General features: G+C 38.7%; 1 protein-coding gene and 1 long non-coding RNA gene across 10 annotated transcripts in view; one reads left to right on the top strand and one right to left on the bottom strand.

Annotated features, from left to right (window-relative positions):
• The window catches only part of STAT4 (signal transducer and activator of transcription 4), a 115,140-nt gene that overhangs the window by 14,238 nt on the left and 80,860 nt on the right, over positions 1 to 20,042 (top strand). For 5 of the 8 annotated variants that reach the window (XM_045480556.1, XM_045480557.1, XM_045480550.1 and 2 more), the window contains 2 exons: positions 11,676 to 11,804; positions 13,338 to 13,482. In XM_045480556.1, the coding sequence (XP_045336512.1) occupies positions 11,677 to 11,804; positions 13,338 to 13,482 (273 nt within the window). In that variant the 5' untranslated portion in view covers position 11,676. Of the gene's footprint in view, positions 1 to 8,656; positions 8,852 to 9,102; positions 9,307 to 9,469; positions 9,590 to 11,675; positions 11,805 to 13,337; positions 13,483 to 20,042 lie in introns of those variants that run through there. The other 3 variants (XM_045480551.1, XM_045480553.1, XM_045480555.1) reach the window with 3 other exon arrangements.
• LOC123599238 lies at positions 1,452 to 8,532 on the bottom strand. 2 transcript variants are annotated; one of them, XR_006713062.1, is made up of 4 exons: positions 8,195 to 8,532; positions 7,619 to 7,676; positions 2,624 to 2,761; positions 1,452 to 1,707 (listed from the first exon to the last, which is right to left on the bottom strand). It is a non-coding gene; the product is annotated as an uncharacterized LOC123599238 (long non-coding RNA). The 2 variants fall into 2 exon arrangements; XR_006713063.1 differs by lacking the exon at positions 1,452 to 1,707 and adding an exon at positions 2,044 to 2,121.

Raw genomic sequence — 20,042 nt, 5'->3', positions numbered from 1 at the left:
GACAGAACACTCCTCCAAAAATCTACAGAGAACACATTCTTTTAAGTGAACCCTAAACATTGACCAAGATAGGCCATATTATGTCACTAAGAAAAGAATCAATAATTTTAAAATAACTCAAATTAAAAAAATTCTCTAACCACAATGGAATTAAGTTAAAATAAATAATAAAAAGATATCTAGAAAAGTCTCCAAATATTTGGAAACTAAATGACACAGATCTAAAGCAAAACAAAACAAATGCATACATCATAGAAGAAATCACAGGGAAATTAGAAAGTATTTTGAACAAAATGAGAATTAAACTATAATATATCAAAATTTGTGGGATACAGCTAAAGCAATGGGAAAGGGGAAACATATATGTTTATCTTAGAAAAATCAATGACCTAAGCTTCTACCTTAAGACACATGAAAAAGAAAAGCAAATTGAAACCAAAGTTAGCAGAAGGAAATAATAAAGGCAAGAGCAGAAATCAATGAAGCAGAAAGCAGAAAAGCAATATAGAGAATCAATGAAACCTGAAACTTGTTTTTTCAGATCAATAAAATTGATAAACTTCTAGTCAGATTGTCCTGGAAAAAAGAAAAGATACAAATTACCAATATCAGGATTAAGAGAGGTGACATTACTATAGATCATAATTAAAATAATAAGAAGAGAATATTTTTAACAACTTTATGCCTACAAATATAACAGATGAACAAATTCTTTGAATGATACAAACTAGGTATCCAGAACAGTTTTATGTCTAATACAGAAATTGAGAGAGTAGATCCTAAAAGTCCTCACTGCAAGAAAAAAAAAATTGTAACTATTCATGGGGATGAATGTTAACCAAACTTATTGTGATGATCATTTAGCAATATATACAAATATCAAATCATTATGTTGTACACCTGAAACTAATATAATGCTATATGCCAGCTATACCTCAATAAGAAAAAAAGAAATTCAACTTGTGGAGTAAAAATTTTCCACTAAGAAAACTCCAGGGAGACATAGTTTTATTGGTGAATTCTTTCAAATTTTAGTAAGAAATAGGGGACACCTGGGTGGCTCAGTTGGTTAAGTATCCAACTTCAGCTCAGGTCATGATCTATGGTTCAAATTTAAGGAAGAAATAATACAAACTCTACATAATCTCTTCTAGAAAATTGAAGAGGAGGAAACACTTCTTAACCTATTCTGAGACCAGTATTACTTTAATAACGAAATAAAACACAGACATTATAAGAAAAGAAAGTTATGGACCAATATCTCATAAAAATAGAGCTGAAAATCCTTGTAAAATAATAGCAAATTAAATCTGGCAATATATACAAAGGAATATACATCACAACAAAATGGGGTTTATTCCAAGAATCTGAGACTAGTTTAACATTTGAAAATCAATGTAATTCGTCAGATTACCAGACTAAACAAGAAAAAAAACATATGGCCATATCAACAGATGCAAAAAAATCCCTCTATTTCCACATTCATTCATGATAAACATTATCAAAAGAAAAAAAACAAAAACAAAAAAAAACAAGGAATAGAAGTGAACTCCTTAACCTTATACCCTTAATATATTAAAGGGTATATTTGAAAAACTTACAGTTAACATACTTAATGGTAAGAGACTGAATGCCTTCCTCCAAAGATCAAGAACAAGTCAAAGATGTCTCCTCTCATCACTCCTATTTGACAGTGCACTGGAAGAACTAGATAAGGTAATAAGACAAGAAAAAGAAATAAAGGACATACAGATCACAAAGGGGAAAAAAACAGTCTTTATGCACAGATAATGTGATTGTGTATGCTGACAATTCCAAAGAATCTACAAAAACATTCTGTAACTAATAGAGGAGTTTAGCAAGGTCACAGGATACACTGTCAGTATACAAAAATTAGTTGCAATGAACAACTGGAATTTGAAATTTTAAAAGCCATAAAAAGTAATTTGATATAAATCTAACAAAAACTGTTTAGGATTTTTATACAAAACATTAATGAAAAAAACCAAATAAGACTTATGTAAATGGAAAGATATACCACACCTCTTTTTAATACTCCTTTCTTTCTTTCATTTCCTTCAATATGACCACAGTAAAAACCATACCAGTCATTCTTGAAGACTGAGGAGGGAGGAGGAGGTATGCAACAAAGACAGAACGTAATTTGATATAAATCAATAGACATGTCATTAGATTGCACCAGCAGAGATTTTATACTGAGCCCCTTCATTCTTTGCAAGTTTTGTGCCATGTTTTCCTCTCTCTCCCACTCTCTCCTCCTCTTTAGCTCCCTTTGTATCTTTTTCTTTTCCTTCCTTTCTTCTTTTCTCTGCTATCTGCTCCACATTCCCAGTTTCTATTTGTCTTTAAATAGAGCATATTTAGCTGTCTTTTTCACTTTTTCTTACTATCCCAAGCAGCTTAACCAAATTCTTTTCCTAAGCAAAGATAGTCCTCTCTCTAAAATATTTGAGAGAGAGATGGAAAGATAACCTCCTCTACCCTCTTCAACTTGGTGTTTAGACAGAATTGATGTACATCAAATCATCATATAAACTTTATATAACCATTTATAAACCTATAAATGTGAGATATTATTATAACTATCAAGGGTAGTGACAACCTTAGTGAGAATGAAGTGCCTGGACAAGGCAAGTCTTCTGAAAAAGCCCTCCTCAGGACCGACGAAGGTAAAGGGGCACTCCTTCAGCCCTCTGTCAGTTCAGTAAATATTTCTTAAATAGCTGCTCTATGCCAGGCACTGTAATACAAAGAAAAATTGCATTTAGGTCTGATGCTCTAAATATTCAATTCTGAGAGAGACCAACACGTGAAAAACACATTAAATGGAATAGGGCAGTTAAGGGTTATTTAACTGACCAGAAACATGGAATTTTTTTTGGACGAGTCTATACTTCAAATATCCTAGCCTTCTGTTGGACCTCATTTTCTAATTTGTGACTCAGCAGAAACAGTCACCTTATGTACAATAGAAACAAGATGTTATAGAGCCACATAATTTGCTAAACGATTTGGAACTCTGTTGGCAATGTGGCCACCATCCTGACACACCCAGGACTTTTAAATGCATGGCTAACTGTCCATATGTTCCCAGGGAAAGCTGGAAAATCAGAGAATATGCCTCATCTTTAATTAATAACCTTCACAATGAGCCTCTCTTTTTTGGAACTTGTGTTTAGATCCTTCAACTAACTTCCTCAATAGGTTTCTGAGAAATTTATTACTTTTCTTGTATGAGCAGATAAGATTTTTAGCAAAGACAAATGGTCATAAATGTTTCTGGAGCCAGAGAGTCCTAAGTTTGACTCCAGAACCCGCACCTTACCATCTGATTACCGTTGACCAGGTCCTTGAGCCTCATTAAGCCTAATTTCTTTGTCAATTGGAAATAAGAATGATACTTAATACTATGGGGCATTTGACAATTGGGTAAATTATGCATGTAAATCTCAGCACTTTGTCTTGCATGGAGTTATAGCTGAAAAAGTCCTATTATTATTGGAAAGAATGTTGTCCTTTATAAATTGTAATGCTCCTGAGATGGCAGTAGAGGGAGCACAGTCATTGGAAACTGGACTTGAGCAAACTAAGAAGATAGGTATTTAAAGTCTTTTGTATGAGAGACGTTGTCCCTATTCTGATGGAGCTTGAGGAAACTGCATACAGATGAGCTGGTAAGATACACACCAGACTGCCTTGTCCCAGTTATCTTTGCTGTACCACTCATTTGAAGACTCAGTATGTCCTTCTGTATGCCCATGTGCCCTCTCTCCAACATCAAACTCTAACTCACACTGGTTTTCCTAGGACACGTTAGAGAAGCTTGGGCAGGACAGGGAAGGTGCTTCCACAAAAATGAAAACCAACAAATGTTTTATTCTTTGTACAAAAATTGGGAGAAGGTGGATCTGGGTTATAACTTGCAGCAGGGACAGTGATATCCCCTTCTCTTCTCTTGCTAACTCCTAAACAAGCAGCTCTACTTAGACATGGTAGAAAAAGCAGTCAAGAAGAACTGGCTGAATTCTCTCTGACTCTGATACATGCATGTGAACCTGCCCACCTCACCTGATCTCTCTTCATCTCCATTTGAAACCCCACCTATACAGTAGGAGAGAAGGGAAGGAGGAGGCTTAACCTAATAACTTTCGAAGTTCCTCACAACTTGGTTATTATTATTCTATTAATAGTAGCTATTGTTGAGTGTTTTCTCTCATCTCATTCCTTCTACTAGATCTTTGAATCTTCCCAGCAATTCCATGTGGGATGTAATATCCCCATTTTTAGAGAGTTTGGGGCTCAGAGACATTAGGTAGCTGATCTGACTTTGTACAGCTCGGAAGTGGCACAATCAGAACTAGAATCTATTTTTCTGCAAGTGTATAATCTGATATCTCCCTGTTAAGATGGGGCAAGAAAAAAATTAGAAGTGGGGCTTCAAAGTAGGACAATTGAGGCATCAATTATATGGGGGAGTGGAATCTGTGGTGGCCTTTGAGTTTGGTAAACTAGGGATTTCACTTTAGGGTACTTTTGTTTGGTTTTCTTTCTCTTCCCCGGCTCTCTGGGAATGATGAAGCCAGGGTAGATGTAGGGCCAAAATACTGTGACGTGGCTATTTAGACTTGATTCTAAGAAAGAAGTAGACATCAAGAATCTGTTCTCAGAAGCCTGGCTCAGTTCATGAAACAGGAAGGCAGACAGAGGTTTAAGGCAGATGCTTTAACCAAGAAATAAAGCATTCATTTGGGCAGATTCCCTCATAATATACTACTGGGTAAACTGACTATGGTAGATAGGATACGGTGGGCAGAGGAGAGGTTTCAAAAATGTTGTCTTGTGGACTCCCGGGCGTAGGTCCTAAGACTTTTTTTTTTTTTTAAGAAGTCTGAAAATAAAACTTTTTATAACAATAATGTTTTACTTTTTCACTCTGTTGACATTGGCACTGATGGTACCAAAGCAATGGTGGGTAATGCCAGTGCCTTAGCATGAACCAAGGCAGTGATGCCATATTATTCTAGAAGTCATTGTACTCTTTAGCACCAAACACTTAAAAATGTTTAAATACCAGTTTGACTTAATAGTGTTCTCAGTGAAGTGGGAAAATTAATTTTATTAAATTTTAAATTAATGTCTCCTTAATATTCTGTCATAGAATGAGAAGTACACATGTTAAGGCATGATGATCGTCTCAAGGAAAAGCACTTGTGTGATTGTCATAGAACATCATTTCTATTTAGAAGAATGACTTGACAAGTGGTTGTTCAAACTAGGGTATTTGGAAGACATTATCCTGAAAATGAACAAAGTGTGACCGTCATTTCAGGGAAAACAATTGGCAATGTCTGTTTCCAATAATAAAATTAGAGTTCTCAAGCAAAAACTAGAATTTGGAAACCTTGTATCCTTGCTATGAACTTTACAACTTCCCAATAATTAAAAATACCTTTCCAGGGGTACCTGGGTGGCTCAGTCGGTTGAGCATCCGACTTCAGCTCAGGTCACGATCCCACAGTATACGGGTTCGGAGCCTGTAAACTGCTTTGGACTCTGTGTCTCCCTCTCTCTCTCTCTGCCCTTCCCCTACTTGTGCATGCACAAGGCGCGTGCTTTCTCTCTCTCCCTCAAAAATAAATAATACTTTTCTAATGAGATCAGTGGTGGTATTAGCTAATATGATTTTGATTTGTATGAAGTGTGTCAGCATTTACAGGATGTGTAATTTAGTGGACTCATGTTTTCCAAATAACTAATGTGTGATATTACAAAATCATGTGTGAGTAAAGTTCTATTTGAACTAGAAGATATATTAACAGATTTTCACGTAACAGTATATGTAAAGTTGGTTGATAGAGTTTCACATCCCACAGTGCAACCAATCCTTAAAAAATTACCACTTGTTGAGTTTTGTGGCATCAAAGAAGGATATCCACCTTATCTGAAAAGGCTATTAAAATGCTCTTCCTTTTCCAATTACATAACTGTGCGAGTCCAGTTTTTCTTCAAATACATCAACCAAAACAATATCTTGCAAAAGATAAAATGCAAAAGCAGATATAAGAATCCAGTCTTTTCTCAAGCCGTACATTACAGATTTTCAAAATGTAAATCAATGCCACTCATTCTCACTAATTTTTTTAAAGATTTTATTTTTTTTTAATATTTTTAAATGTTTATTTTATTTTGAGAAAGAGAGACAGAACAAGCAGGGGAAAGGCTGACAGAGGGGGACAGAGGATCCGAAGCAGGCTCTGAGCTGACAGCAGTAAGCCAGATGTAGGGCTCGAACTCATGAACTGTGAAATCATGACCTGAGTTGAAGTCAGATGCTCAATGACTGAACCACCCAGGGATCCCTTAAAGATTTAATTTTAAGTAATCTCTACACCGAACATGGGGCTCAAACACACAACCCCGAGATCAACAAATTGCATGCTCCACTGACCGAGCCAGCCAGGTGCCCCCTCACTAATTTTTTTTCATATTGGAAATATACTTGTTTTTAATTTTAAAAACGTTTAACACAGGGGCCTGGGTGGCTCAGTCAGTTAAGAGTCTGACTCTTGTTTTCGGCTCAGGTCATGGTCTCATGGTTCATGGGACGGAGACACACATCTGGCTCTGCGCTGACTGCATAGAGCCCGTTTGGGATTCTCTCTCTCCCTCTTTCTCTGCCCTTCCCCCAATCTAAATAAATAAATAAATAAATAAATATTAAAAAAAGTTTAACACATAATGGGTTTATGATTATAATTTCCCACGAATAAACATTTTAATTTTATTCTCAGGTTAAATTTTAATACAGTAAATAAGAATTTAATACATAATAATAACACCGAAATTCTTTGGAGTTGTCAACAATTTTAAGAGGATAAATGTGTCATAAGATCAGTTTGAAAGCAGATGAGGGAGTCCTGGAGTGAGGTCCTTAAAAGGAAGAAGAGAACAAAGTCTGCTTTGTATAGCAGGCACTCAACAGTTGAATAAAGACACACAAAACCAGTATGACTAACAGTAAAACGCAGGAAGTGAAAAGTGTTAAATGAATGGTCTAGATCTGCGCTGTCCAATAGGGTAGCCGCTAGCCACATGAGGCTATCCAAATGGAGACTAGCACTTGAAGTGTGCCTTGTCCAAATGGAGATTTCCTGAAAATGTCAATCGCACACCAGACTTTGGAGATTTAGTATGAAATAAGGAATGCAAAGTATCTCATTAATATTTTTATATTGAAAAATGTTAATATTCTGTATTATTGGATTATTTACATGACTGAAATTAATTTTGCCTGTTCCTTTTACCTTTTTCAATGTGGCTACTAGAAAATTTAAACACGTGGCTTGCATTTCATTTTTTTCTTGGAAAGTGCTAGTTTGTATGAGAAGTGTGATGAGAATTCAGAGCAAGGGAAAATTGCTGTGAGATGGGGTCAACAGTGAAATCTTTACCAGGGACAGGACCTTAAAAAAAAAAAAAAAAAAAAAGGACAAACCGAAAAACAGACTCTCAACTATAGACAATAAGTTGATGGTTCCCAGAGGGGAGGTGGGTGGGGGGATGGGTGAATAGGTAAAGGGGTTGGAAGCACACTTACCTTGATGAGCACTGAGTAATATATGGACTCACCGAATTGCTTTATGGAACACCTGAAACTAATATAACACTGTATGTTAATTACACTGGAATTAAAATTAAATGTTTAAAAATTTACACAAATTTGGGGAGGAAGCTGCCATTGAAGGGAGAATCAACACCGAATTAATACAGAAATAGGAGAGGTTAATCTAGGGAGCAGAACAGACTAGTCTGCCTCAGATCTCAGGCTTCTGGGTAGGGAGTAGGGGGAGGAGGAGGGGGAGGGGAGTTTCCGGATAGGTTGGGACCAAACTGTACAGCACTTCGAGTACCAAGAATTTGGACTTTTTCCTAAAGGCAGTGACTGCTTCCCCAGAGCAAACCAGACTTTGCTCCTTAGCTTATTGGAATACCCTCAATTAGGCGCTTTCTTCAGGTGTAGACAGAGTAGTAGAAGCTCCCAGAAACTGCCCAGGAAGCAAGCAGCCAAGACCAGGTCTACCTGATCAGAGTAGAGTGATGTAGAGAGTATGACTTTGGAGTTGACTGACTTTTTGTGTATGAGGGAGGGAGAGGGGCAGTGAATTTAAAGCACCTGATAATGTCACCTGGGAGAGGAGCATCCGGGGCAGTGCACATGTGTGATGGCTGGTCCAGGAGTGAGGAAGCAGGCCTTTTACTTTGGTGTATTGCTGTAGGCTCAGGCATAAGCAAACCAAGTCATTCTTTCTGCCTCGTTCGGTCTATCTTCCTTTATTTCTGTCTTTATTTGCCTGAACGTTCATAGAACTCGTGTGTGCTGAGGGTTAACATCTAGCCTGGAGAAGATGAAATAAAAAGACCACCAAGGAGGGAATGGAACCCCTGGCCTCTTATCCAGGCTCAGAAGCTAATTCATTGAATAGCTCCTGTCACCTCTCTGGGCCTCAGTCTCTCCAGCTATGAAAGAGGTGTTAGAATCAGATGAGACCAAAGCTCCCTCCAGCTCTGTGATTCTAGAATAGGCCCATGTCACAAAGGGAGAAAAGCATACCACGGTGACCAGGAACAGGGCTACCTGGCAAGTGGGAAGGAGAATCCTGGACTAGTGAGGGTGAGCGTGAGTGACCCACACAGGAGCTGGCTCAAACCTTTTGGTGAGGTTGTCTTCTTCCTAGTTAGCAGACCCTGCTGGAATTGGAGCACAGTGAAGTCTAGGAGTTTGATATTTCAGTCCTGGCACCCCTTCCATCCCAGGGGCTGCCTCACCAGGGTGAGTGTGGAGCCTCAAAGGAGGAAGCCAGGAAGCCAGGAATTTAGCTCCAGACAAGTCTGCAGGGGGTCTCAGATGTATGGGACTCCCCTGAGGAAAATGAATGCGCCTAACTCCACCTACTCACTCATCTCGCGACACCCTCAGACCACCTGCAGTCGCAGGAATGATGGCGGCCGGGGAGGGGGGGGTGGAGATAAAGAGAAGGCGCCCTACAGAGGGGCTCCAGCCTTATTGTTTCTGTTCTTCAGCATTTCTAGAATAGAGAGTGGGTGGGAACCGACTCAAGTAAAGTCCCAGAGACTCTACCACTGACGCACAGGAAAGCCTCAAGTGGGAGGAGAAATGCAAATCCCCTACTGACAATGGCGTCAGCGGCTTTGTCCCGGGGACTGTGAGGGGCGATTCTGACTTTGGACTTTGGCACCGCCTGGGACCTGGGCTGAGAGAGCCAGGTAAGTAGGCAGATCACACCTTGGAGTTGCTTCTCCGGAGGAGCGCGGGTCAGGAAATGCTTATGCAGAATGCCGCCGAGGCTGTGCACTTGGTGGTGTGACAGTTCACTTCACTTTAACTGGTGTGAGGATGGGTTCTTCTGAACAGCGTCCGACTCCACGAGGCAAAGATGCGCTCCCGCGCAGGTCTGTGCGCGGGACTCGGGAGCTTAGCCCGCACATCTGCACGGCGGGAGGGACCGTGGTGGCTGATGCGGAGGTGTGTCCTCGCGGAGTGCTGAAAGTGAGCCCCCCTTCTCTTTCTTAACCAGCTTCTCTGAGCTATGATGTCTGACATTAGACTGAGTACACGAGTTTCAGAGAAAAGTCTGGAGCTAGGCTGGCCAGTGGCTGTGGCTTTGATGAGAGGGGGTATTTTCGGACATGCCATCTCCTTTGCAAGCTATGTGTCACGGAGCCAGCGTGGCACTATTAGCCCCCAGACAGCGCGACAAAATGCCCATTTATCTGGGGCCAGACATTCAAGAGAATCGAGAGGCGCTCAGTTTTCAAAAGAAATGTTCTATAGTTTTCTTGTGATGGGAGACTTAGCGCTTAGAGAGTGAAAGCAAAGGAGGGAAGGATGAGTAAAGGCATTTCTAGAGGCTGCAACAGAGAAGAGGGTCCTCGGACCACACACCTTATCCTTCCCTTCTTCAGCCCTTCAGGTTCAGCTGAACCCTTAAGTTCAGCTCTCAGGAAGGTGGACCCGGGTCCTAGGAGTAATTTTTCTGACTTTGGGGTCAGTTCAGTCCAGTTAATTCTTAGTTAGAAAACAGATTGTAATGGCATTTTCAGCTCATGTGCTCTCACCATTAACTAGAATAAAACAGGGATATAGCAGGACAATGGCACTGTGGCATGGGAACAAACATCCCAGTTTTGTGTGGTGTGTGTATATATGCCCAGCATCTGCAAAGACAACCTCAGATCCGTCCTTAGGAGCTGTGCATCTTAGGCAGGGGTCATTTTGCCTACTTGTTCCTCAGATGTTTGTCATTTTTAAAGTTGGGGTCAAACTTACTATCCACTTGCCCTATTCATGACAAAATCAAGATTGCCACTCACTCTGCATTTAACAAGCACTTACTGAGCCCCCACAACGTGCCTACAATTGTGCGTGTAAAGGTCTTCAAGACACAAAGTGATATGAAAATAAAACATTATTTCTTTTGCCAGTTTCTTTTAGAAAAACATTCTTCTATACATTTAGATCAGGGAATCTAAATTTGAATTGTTCCATTTGAAACCTGAGGAATATGTGTATGAAATACATGAAATTTATTATCATGACCTTCTGTGAGCAAAAGGAAAACTTACCTACAAGATAGGCCGAAATATTATGGTGGTTAATCATGTAAAAGTTTTGTTCCTTGATCTAAAATTGCCGATACAACAATCAGAACTTTTGACTTTGGAACAAGTAAAGTACTATAACTTCAAGACATCATATTAATCTCCCTGAGTTAGGAAATGTCTAAAGCTTCTAAACTGGCCAGCGTAGGATAACATAGGGAAACATACTTTTGTTTCGTGATGGGCTGCCACATACATCTCAAGTGTGGTTTCTGCCTCCTTAAGTAACCTGAGGGTTTATGAATTAAAAGTAGACCTTAAAAGCTCTGCCCATTCATAGTGTATCATCAAACAGAGAAATATAAATATGCATTGGTTCACAGATATTTTGAACTGGAAGAATTAGAGCCCATGAAAATGCATACATGAAGCTCTTCATAAAAGCTAAGACCAAATTTGATCAGAAGTCTGGGAATAGGAAGCTGACTCTGGAAGCCAGACAAATCTGAAATAAAAGAAAAAGGACTGGGCAGTTCGACACGCAGGAAGCTTTTATTGGGTACTCCTCATACAGAAAGCCCTAAGAAGGTCTTTGAAGGTGCAGTTAAGTATGTTATTTGCCTCAGGCTGCTCAAAGTCAAGAGTGCAGAGGGAGCAAGTGAGCTTGCTGAGAACACAGATTTGCAGGACAGAATGGGGGTAAGGTGAGGGGTGTTGACAGGGAATGAAATCTTTCTGGAGAAAGTTCTGGAGTTCCTGTTAGAGCAAAGCAGGACATGGTTTGGGAAAAGAGAAAGAATCATGTTCCATGCATTAGGGATGACTTGGGAAAAAGCTGAAAATTGCTTTTATCTTTGGATTGAAAGCATTTTCTCTTTACTGTTTTCTTAAATAAGGTGACTATGAAAGAAAATTTTTTCACCAGTTACTTAACTAATGGACAACATCGTCTTTGTCTGAAATCTAAGGGGAAAAAAACACATGTACCACAGTTACTAACATTTGTAAACTTTAATTTTACCCTTCATTTATAGCATGTCTCAGTGGAATCAAGTCCAACAATTAGAAATCAAATTTTTGGAGCAAGTAGATCAATTCTACGATGACAATTTTCCTATGGAAATTCGACATCTGTTGGCTCAGTGGATTGAAAATCAAGACTGGTAGGACCAAACATTATTGTATTTTCCCTAGAGGTTGATATACAAATGCCTTATGCTCTATCCATGTGGATTTATTCTATGATCTTTTTTTGACTGAGTAGATGCATATTTTTCATCAAGGATTTGGAAAGCTTCCTCTGAGGAAGAAAATCATCATCTTTTCTGGTTTCATCTGTTGTAGATGAAAATTTAATGCTTCTAGTGCGTTGGGTTTTTTGGTAAGCCCAATCCCAGTAATTCCTAACTATTAAACAGCCAAGGAATAAAACTATTGTTTACATCAATTTTCAACACAGACTCCATGTAAATAATTATTATTTTTTTTTTTTTAATTTTTTTTTTCAACGTTTATTTATTTTTGGGACAGAGAGAGACAGAGCATGAACCGGGGAGGGGCAGAGAGAGAGGGAGACACAGAATCGGAAACAGGCTCCAGGCTCCGAGCCATCAGCCCAGAGCCTGATGCGGGGCTCGAACTCACTGACCGCGAGATCGTGACCTGGCTGAAGTCGGACGCTTAACCGACTGCGCCACCCAGGCGCCCCAATAATTATTTTTTATTATGTTTTACAGTCATTCTTTAAAGCTCTGTTTACCTTGTACAGTTAATTTTTTTTTTTTTGCTTTGAATAGTTCTCTTTTTTATTGTGAGAAAATATACATGACATTTACCATTTTAACCATTTGTAGGTATACAATTTAGTGGCATTCGGTATACTTATGTGGCTGTACAACTATCACCACCATCCATCTCCAGAACTTTTTCATCTTCCCTAACTGAAACCCTGTCCTCATTAAACAACTACTCTTCATTCTCTGTAGCCCTGACTTATCAACCACCATTCTATTTTCTGTCTCTCTGAATATACTACTCTAGGTACTTTATGTAAGTGTAATTGCACAATATTTGTCCTTTCGTGACTGATGTATGTCATGTCACATGTTTTTTCAAGGTTCATTCATGTAGCATATATCAGAATTTCCTTCTCTTTTTAAGGCTGAATAACATTCTATTGTATATATAAGCCACATTTTGTTGGGTTACTCATCTGTCAACCAACATTTGAGCTGTTTCTGTCTTTTGGCTATTGTGGCTAAAGCTGATGCAAACACTGATGTACAAATATCTGTTCAAATTCCTGCTTTCAGTTCTTTTGGGTATCTACCCAGAAGCGGAATTGCTGTATGTAATTTATGCTTATGTTTTGAAAAATCTCCATCCTGTTTTCCATTTCCACCAGCAATGTGCAAGGGCCCCAGTTTCTCCACATCCCCACCAACACTTGTTATTTTGGGTTTTCAATAATAGCCATCCATTTAATAGGTATGAAATGGTAGCTCACATTTTGATTTGCATCTCCCAATGATTAGTGACGTTGAGTATACTTGAATGTGTAAAATTTAAGTTTTAAAAGCTTTTAAATGCTTATCACTGTGGAATACATTTATCTCTCTTTAAAACTAGTATGGTAAAGAAGTAGACATTTTACTGGACGTTGTTTCCTGCTGACTAATAACACTTTTGTTTTTTAGGGAGGCGGCTTCCAACAATGAAACCATGGCAACAATTCTTCTTCAAAACTTGTTAATACAACTGGATGAACAGTTAGGTCGCGTTTCCAAAGAGAAAAATCTGCTCTTGATACACAATCTAAAAAGAATTAGGAAAGTCCTCCAGGTGAGAATGCATTCTACTTTTTCAAAAATATTTGGATTTTTGTGTCTTAAATTCAGCTAAAAAAAAATATATATGTACCCTTATAATATTATTTTCAATTCAGATTTAAGAGGGAAAATTTGAATTCTCTTACCATTTTACATTTTAACTAATGTGTGTTTTTCATGAAATTCTGAATCTGAAATACACTATAAGTGGGAGGGTGTGTGTGATTCGCATGTGACTATTTACTAGTTATGTTCAAATTTGACACTCCCCGGAACAAGGATTTGAAAGACAATAGGTTCATGGCTCTCCACCAGTCCTCCCTTGCCTTTCTCTCTTATGTAACAATTTAGTTAGTATTGTTCTCATTTATAGATAGAGGTATCATGGTTGTATGTATCTTTTCAGATTTGGTTCAAATCTCACCTCCTCCAAAAGCATTCCTTGGTACTCTCTAGCCCCTATCTCTGGCTTCCTAGACTCTAGCTCTCCAAAGGCTCACCCAGGCAAATATGTGTTTGTCTTCTCCCCAAAACTGTGGAGTTTAGTATTCATCTTTGAATTCCCAGTGCCCATCACAAGACTGGATATATAGCAGGTGTGTACTATTTGTTGATTAAAGGTATGAATGAATGAAGGGAGTGAAACAGGGATCTAAAGAATTAAAGGCAGGCTAATACTGAGTTAAACCCAGAGGTGCTAACACACATAACAAACTCTTAATGTGAACTGCTGTAATATTTCCTGAGTGTCTATACAATGTATTAAACAACATGAAAAATGCATGTGCCGTTTTTCAGTGAGGCATTCTTAAAATCCCAAAGTTCCGATGAATACGTTTTTAGAAAATTTCATCTAGGCTATAAGAAAAATGTGCTGGAAGTTATTAATGCTTGTGGGAAGGGCATATACATTGTTTTTCCTATTGTTTGGATTGCACTGAGCCATTTTTGCCCTTGTAATGCCCTACAAATTTGCAAGACACTCGGCCTAGGTAGGAAAATAGCTTGTTGCCAACAAAACAGGATTTCCCACAGCATAAAGCAAACAATCTCTTACAGAGATAAGACATTTAACCTTGGCTTCATTAGCTTAGTGCTGTAATCAATAAGCCTAAAACAGAGGTGGGCATACCGTTACCCACAAGTCAAATGTGGTCACTGCTTCTTTGGAGAGCCCATGACTAAGAATGGTTGTTACATTTTTAAGTGGTTGACAAAGAATTAAAAATATTAATAAGTTTGTGACATGGAAATTCTGTGAAATTCAAATTTTTATATTTTAGTGGAAATAGCCATGCTCATTCATTTACATATTGACTGTGGCTGCTTTTGCACTGCAGTGGCACTGTTGAGCAGTTGTGACAGAGTGACCCCTAAAGCCTAAAATCAAAATGTGTTTGTGTAGTGTGTGTGTATGTGTGTGTGTGTGTATCAATAACATTTATCTGGTCTAGAAGCAAAGGTCCTACAGGTCACTTTGCTAGAGGGACATAGATGGATAAAATGGTTGAGGCATGGTCTTTGGAAATTCTGAAATTTGAAATTCTCAAAACGTGACCTTGGGTAATCACTTAATCTTTCTGAATTCTCACATCTTTTCATGTAAATGAGTATGATCTTTATTTACTTTTTGAGATTGTAAAGAATATGGGAGTTTTTATTCTGGCAAAATAAATAGGCTTCCAAAAAAGGATTTTTGTTGTTGGTAGAAAAAGAACAGGACTTTCTTAGTGTAAATGAAGAGTAAATTTAAAGGCCATCTTTTTTGGAGGGTGGAGGTAAGATTTTGAGGGAATTCAAGAACCTGCAATAACTCCCGTTAACATTTCGACTCAAGCACAAACTCTTCTGCGTATGTCACTGGCCTTCCAGCATCTTCTCTCTGTAGACCTTTCCCAACAAACTGCTCCAAGCTCCTCAACATTCCCGTCTCAGAAGAATACATCTTCTCCTTGTTCCTAAACACATCAAACTCACTCTTGAAAGACTCGGAGCCTTCGCTCATGACTATACCATGGCCAGGAATGCAAAACCATCCCTCTTACTGCAGCCCAGTTTCCAGTGGTTCCTGGAGGACCTATGGATGTCCCAGTGCACCAAGGAAATCTTCACCACCTTAGCCCTTATTCTCATCCTTCATGGAGCACAGGTGGCAAGATAACCAGTATCTCTTCTGTGCTGGATGTGTCTAAGCAGGTCACAAGCTCTTTGAAGTAAAAGCCTGACCTCCTTTTTTGGCCTCTCTACTCCCTCTGGTACCCACTGTGGTTCTACTACAAGCTAGGAACTCAAAAAACAGTTGGGTTGGTTAAGATATTTTGAATTGACAAAACACTTGCTCTTTCCTTCCTTTTATAAGTGATACTTATTGGGTATTTGCATTAATTCAGAATACAGTAAAAAATAGCAATAAAGAACATTGTCAACTATGGTTGTAGACTTAAACCTGCATTTAATGTTTCTTTCTAATGTATCATATTCCCACTATGGTTTCTTTTTTGTTTTTGTTTTTGACAAATCTTTTTGAGAAAACAATATCCCCTGCTTCCCCAAGAATTAAAAGAGAAAAAAACCTCCTATCAAAACACTGTTGACACTGTGCTTATCAGGTTTGAACATTTTCATCCTCTGATATTTCAAATACAATCCGTTTAAACAATTATAGCAAAAAAGCACAGATGATACAGTTCCAGGAGAATTAAACAAGTATAAGGCAGATTTATTTTAGTTCTTTACAGAGCAGCTGAGGTCTCCAGTTTCCATATTTTAATTTCCTCTGAGATGGGAAGCGGTTGAACACTGATGTCCAGCTCACCTTAGCCCCTTTAGCGGGAAAGCAGTTTCAGGTCGAGGCCAGGAGCAAGGACTGCCCCAGGTTGCATCCTGACTCTGTGACTTACTTGCTGCATGGCCCAGGGCAAGAAGTTTACACTCTCTGGCCTCAGTTTCCTCAGTAGCGTGAGCAGAATCACACTGGTACGGACCCCAGGGGTGTTAGAAGCATTAAAAAAATTGTAAAGAACGTGGTAAGGTCAGGATTTGCTAAAAACAAATACCTGCCTTAGATATTTCAAGAATGCTTCACCATGTTCTTGGGCCTTTTTTTTTTTAGACTTTTTTTAGAGCAGTTTTGGGTTTACAGAAAAGTTGAGCAGAAAGTACATACTCCCTGTCTACCTGCCTCTCCCCATTTCCCCTGTTATAACATCTTGGATTGGTGTAGTACACTTAGTACACTTGATGAACTTATTGTGATATGTTACTATTAACTTACAGTCCGAGATTACATGAGGGTTTGCTTTTTATGTTGCCCAGTTCAATGGGTTTTGACAAATGCATAATGTCATGTATCCACCATTTCAGTTTTACTGTCCTAAAATCTCTGCTCTATTAGCTCATCCTTCCCTCCCTTATCCCAAACCCCTGGAAACCACTGATCTTTTTTTAGAGTTATTTATTTATTTATTTTGAGAGAAACGGAGACAGCATGAGCCTGGGAGGGGCAGAGAGAGAGGGAGAGAGAGAGAATCCCAAGCAGGCTCTGCACTGTCAGTACAGAGCCCGACACAGGGCTCAAACTCACAAAATCGTGAGATCATGACCTGAGCCAAAACTGAGAGTCAGACACTTAACCAACTGAGCCACCCAGGTGCCTCAACCACTGATCTTTTAAATTTTTCTCTAGTTATGCATTTTCCAGAATGGCATATAGTTGGAATCATACAGTATATAGACTCTTCAGATGGGCTTCTTTCACTTGGTAATGTGCTTTTGAGTTTCCTCCGTGTCTTTCTATAGTTTGATAGCTCATTTCTTTTTATTGCTGAACGATATTCCCTTGTATGGATATACTATAGTTTGTTGATCCAATTTTGGCGATTACAAATAAAAATGATATTAACATTCATGTGCAAATTTTTGTGTGGGCATGAGTTCTCAACCCATTTGGGTAAATACCTAGAAGCTTGATTGCTGGATCTTTGTTCTTGGGCTGTCTCCTGCAGGGCTCTTTTCCTTATTCATCTCCCTCACTGTGTCTTTTTCTGGGACATTTATTTCTCACAGTTCTGGAGGCAAGGAAGTTTAAGGGGCCAGCAGATTTGGTGTCTGATTCAGCTTCCTGGTTCAGAGGCTGCTGTCTTTTCCCTGGGCCTCACATGGTGCAAGTGAGGAGGGAACTCTCTGGCTTTTTGTAATGTTTATTCGTTTATTTTAAGAGAGAGAGAGAGAGAGAGAGAGAGAGAGAGAGCAAGTAGGGGGAGAAGCACAAAGAGGGAGACAGAGAACCCCAAGCAGTTTCCTTGCTGTCAGCGCAGAGGCTGATGCTTAACCAACGGAACCACCCAGGCACGCCTAGGTTTTCTTTTATAAAGGTGCTAATTCTATCATGAGGGCTCTGCCCTTATGAACTAATCACCTCCCAAAGGCTCCACCTCCTAACAGCCTCACATTAGGGGTTAGGAATTCAACACACGAATTTGGGACGACACAAATAATCTACAACAACCTTCTGAGGCACCTGGGTGACTCAGTCAGTTGAGCATCCAACCTCGGCTCAGGTCAGGATCTCACAGTTTGTGAGTTTGAGCCCCACATGGAGCTCTGTACTACCAGCTCAGAGCCTGGAGCCTGCTTCGGATTCTGTGTCTCCCTCTCTTTCTGCCCCTCCCCTGCTCACACTCCTGTCTCTCTCTCCCTCTCAAAAATAAATAAACATGAAAAAAAAATGCAAGGTGCTTACAACAGTGCCTGACACATAGCTATAACAACCTTCCTCTCTGTCTCCTTCAGAATGACATTTTAAAAAATTTAAATGGTGCATATTTGTTATAAAAAATTGAAGTAGTACAGGAAAAAAATGCAAAGAAAATAGGAAATAATTCAAAATCCACTGCCTACATTTAACTATATTAATATTTGATGAGTGTCATTCCAGATGTCTATACATACATATGTGGATAAAAGGCCTGGTGGTTACCAGAATCTTGGAAGTCTCCTGTGCCCCCTCTGTAACTCCACTTTGCTCACTCTCCATCCAGAGTAACCACTAAATCTAAATTTTGCACTTGTCAGTCTCTTCCTTTTTGTTATGGTTTTACCACATAGGTCAGCATCCCTAGACAACATAATATATGTTTGCAAGTTACTGAACCTTACATAAATGGGATCAAGTGTATTTATTCTTCATAATTTTCCCTCTTCACTTAACATGGTTCCTAAGATCCATCCATGTTGATGTGTGTCATAGTAGTTTATTCATTTTCATTGCTATGTAGTATTCCATTGTGTGAATATATCACAGTTTATCCATTTTATTATTGATGGCATTTGGGTTTTTTCTATTCACTATTCACTCTTCACTATTTCAAACAATGTTGGTCTGAATATTCTTGTGTGTGCTCTTTGGTGCTTGAAATGTGTATGAAACTCTCTAGGATAGATAACTAGTAGTGGCATTGCTGAATCACAGAGTGTACACATCTTTAATTGCACTATAATGCCAGAATTGTTTTCCAAAATGGTGATACTGGTTTACACTCTCTCAACAGAGTAAGAGTTCTGGCTCCATATCGTTGTACATACTTGTAGTGGTCATATACCACATATCAATCTGGTGGTGTGTCCGTCTTATTTCTTCAGCTTATTTTTTTGTTCTTTTCTAACTTTTTATTCAAGTGCTTTATTTATGTTGAGACTTTCTTTTTTTTTTTTCTTATAAATGAATTTAACTCTATACCTTTTTGAGAGGTACTTTTTATGTACTTTAATATGTAGTGCTTTTACTGTTCATATTGAAATAGTTCATAATTTCAGTATGGACTTATAATTTCTAAATGAACTTAAAAAACCATCCCACTAAAAATATATAGAAATACTAGATAAAATATAACAGACTTTTTAAAAAAGTTTTTTAACATTTATTAATTTTTGAGAGACAGAGATAGAGCATGATTGGGGTAGGGACAGAGAGAGAGGGAGACACAGAATCTGAAGCAGGCTCCAGGCTCTGAGCTATCAGCACAGAGCCCAATGTGGGGCTTGAACCCACAAACTGTGAGTTCATGACCTGAGCTGAAGTTGGATGCTTAACTTACTGAGCCACCTAGTTGCCCCAAATATAACAGGCTTTTAATTGCATAGGCAAGCTTATCACATTAAAGGAAGTTCTAGAATTAAAAAAAAAATTTAACTATAAAACATCGCTGTAAATAGGAATTACACTGGGTACTATAATACATTCTTGGATTCTTAAAATTCAGATTCCCAAGCATGCAGGACATCAGAAAGAGAAGTTCCCAAAAGTAGCAAGAGAGAACAAATATATTACCTACACAGAAATGAGAGATAACCTAAAAGCCCAATTTAAAACAGAAATGAAAGAAGAGTAGAATAATTTCTTCACAGAGCTGAAGTACAATACCCACCAACTTAAAATTCTATACCCAGCTAAGTTATTATACAAATTTAAAAGTTCACCATGCAGATACTACTAATGGAAATTAAACACAGATGTTAAGCATGCATGGTAAAATTTCAAAAGTACCACGACAACAAATAAAAATAGCGTGCAGA

This window comes from Leopardus geoffroyi, chromosome C1 (assembly GCF_018350155.1).
Source record: "Leopardus geoffroyi isolate Oge1 chromosome C1, O.geoffroyi_Oge1_pat1.0, whole genome shotgun sequence".
NCBI classification, from domain to species: Eukaryota; Metazoa; Chordata; class Mammalia; order Carnivora; family Felidae; genus Leopardus; species Leopardus geoffroyi.
The sequence above is the reverse complement of the archived record's forward strand: the minus strand, read 5'-3'. Positions and strand labels throughout refer to the sequence as shown.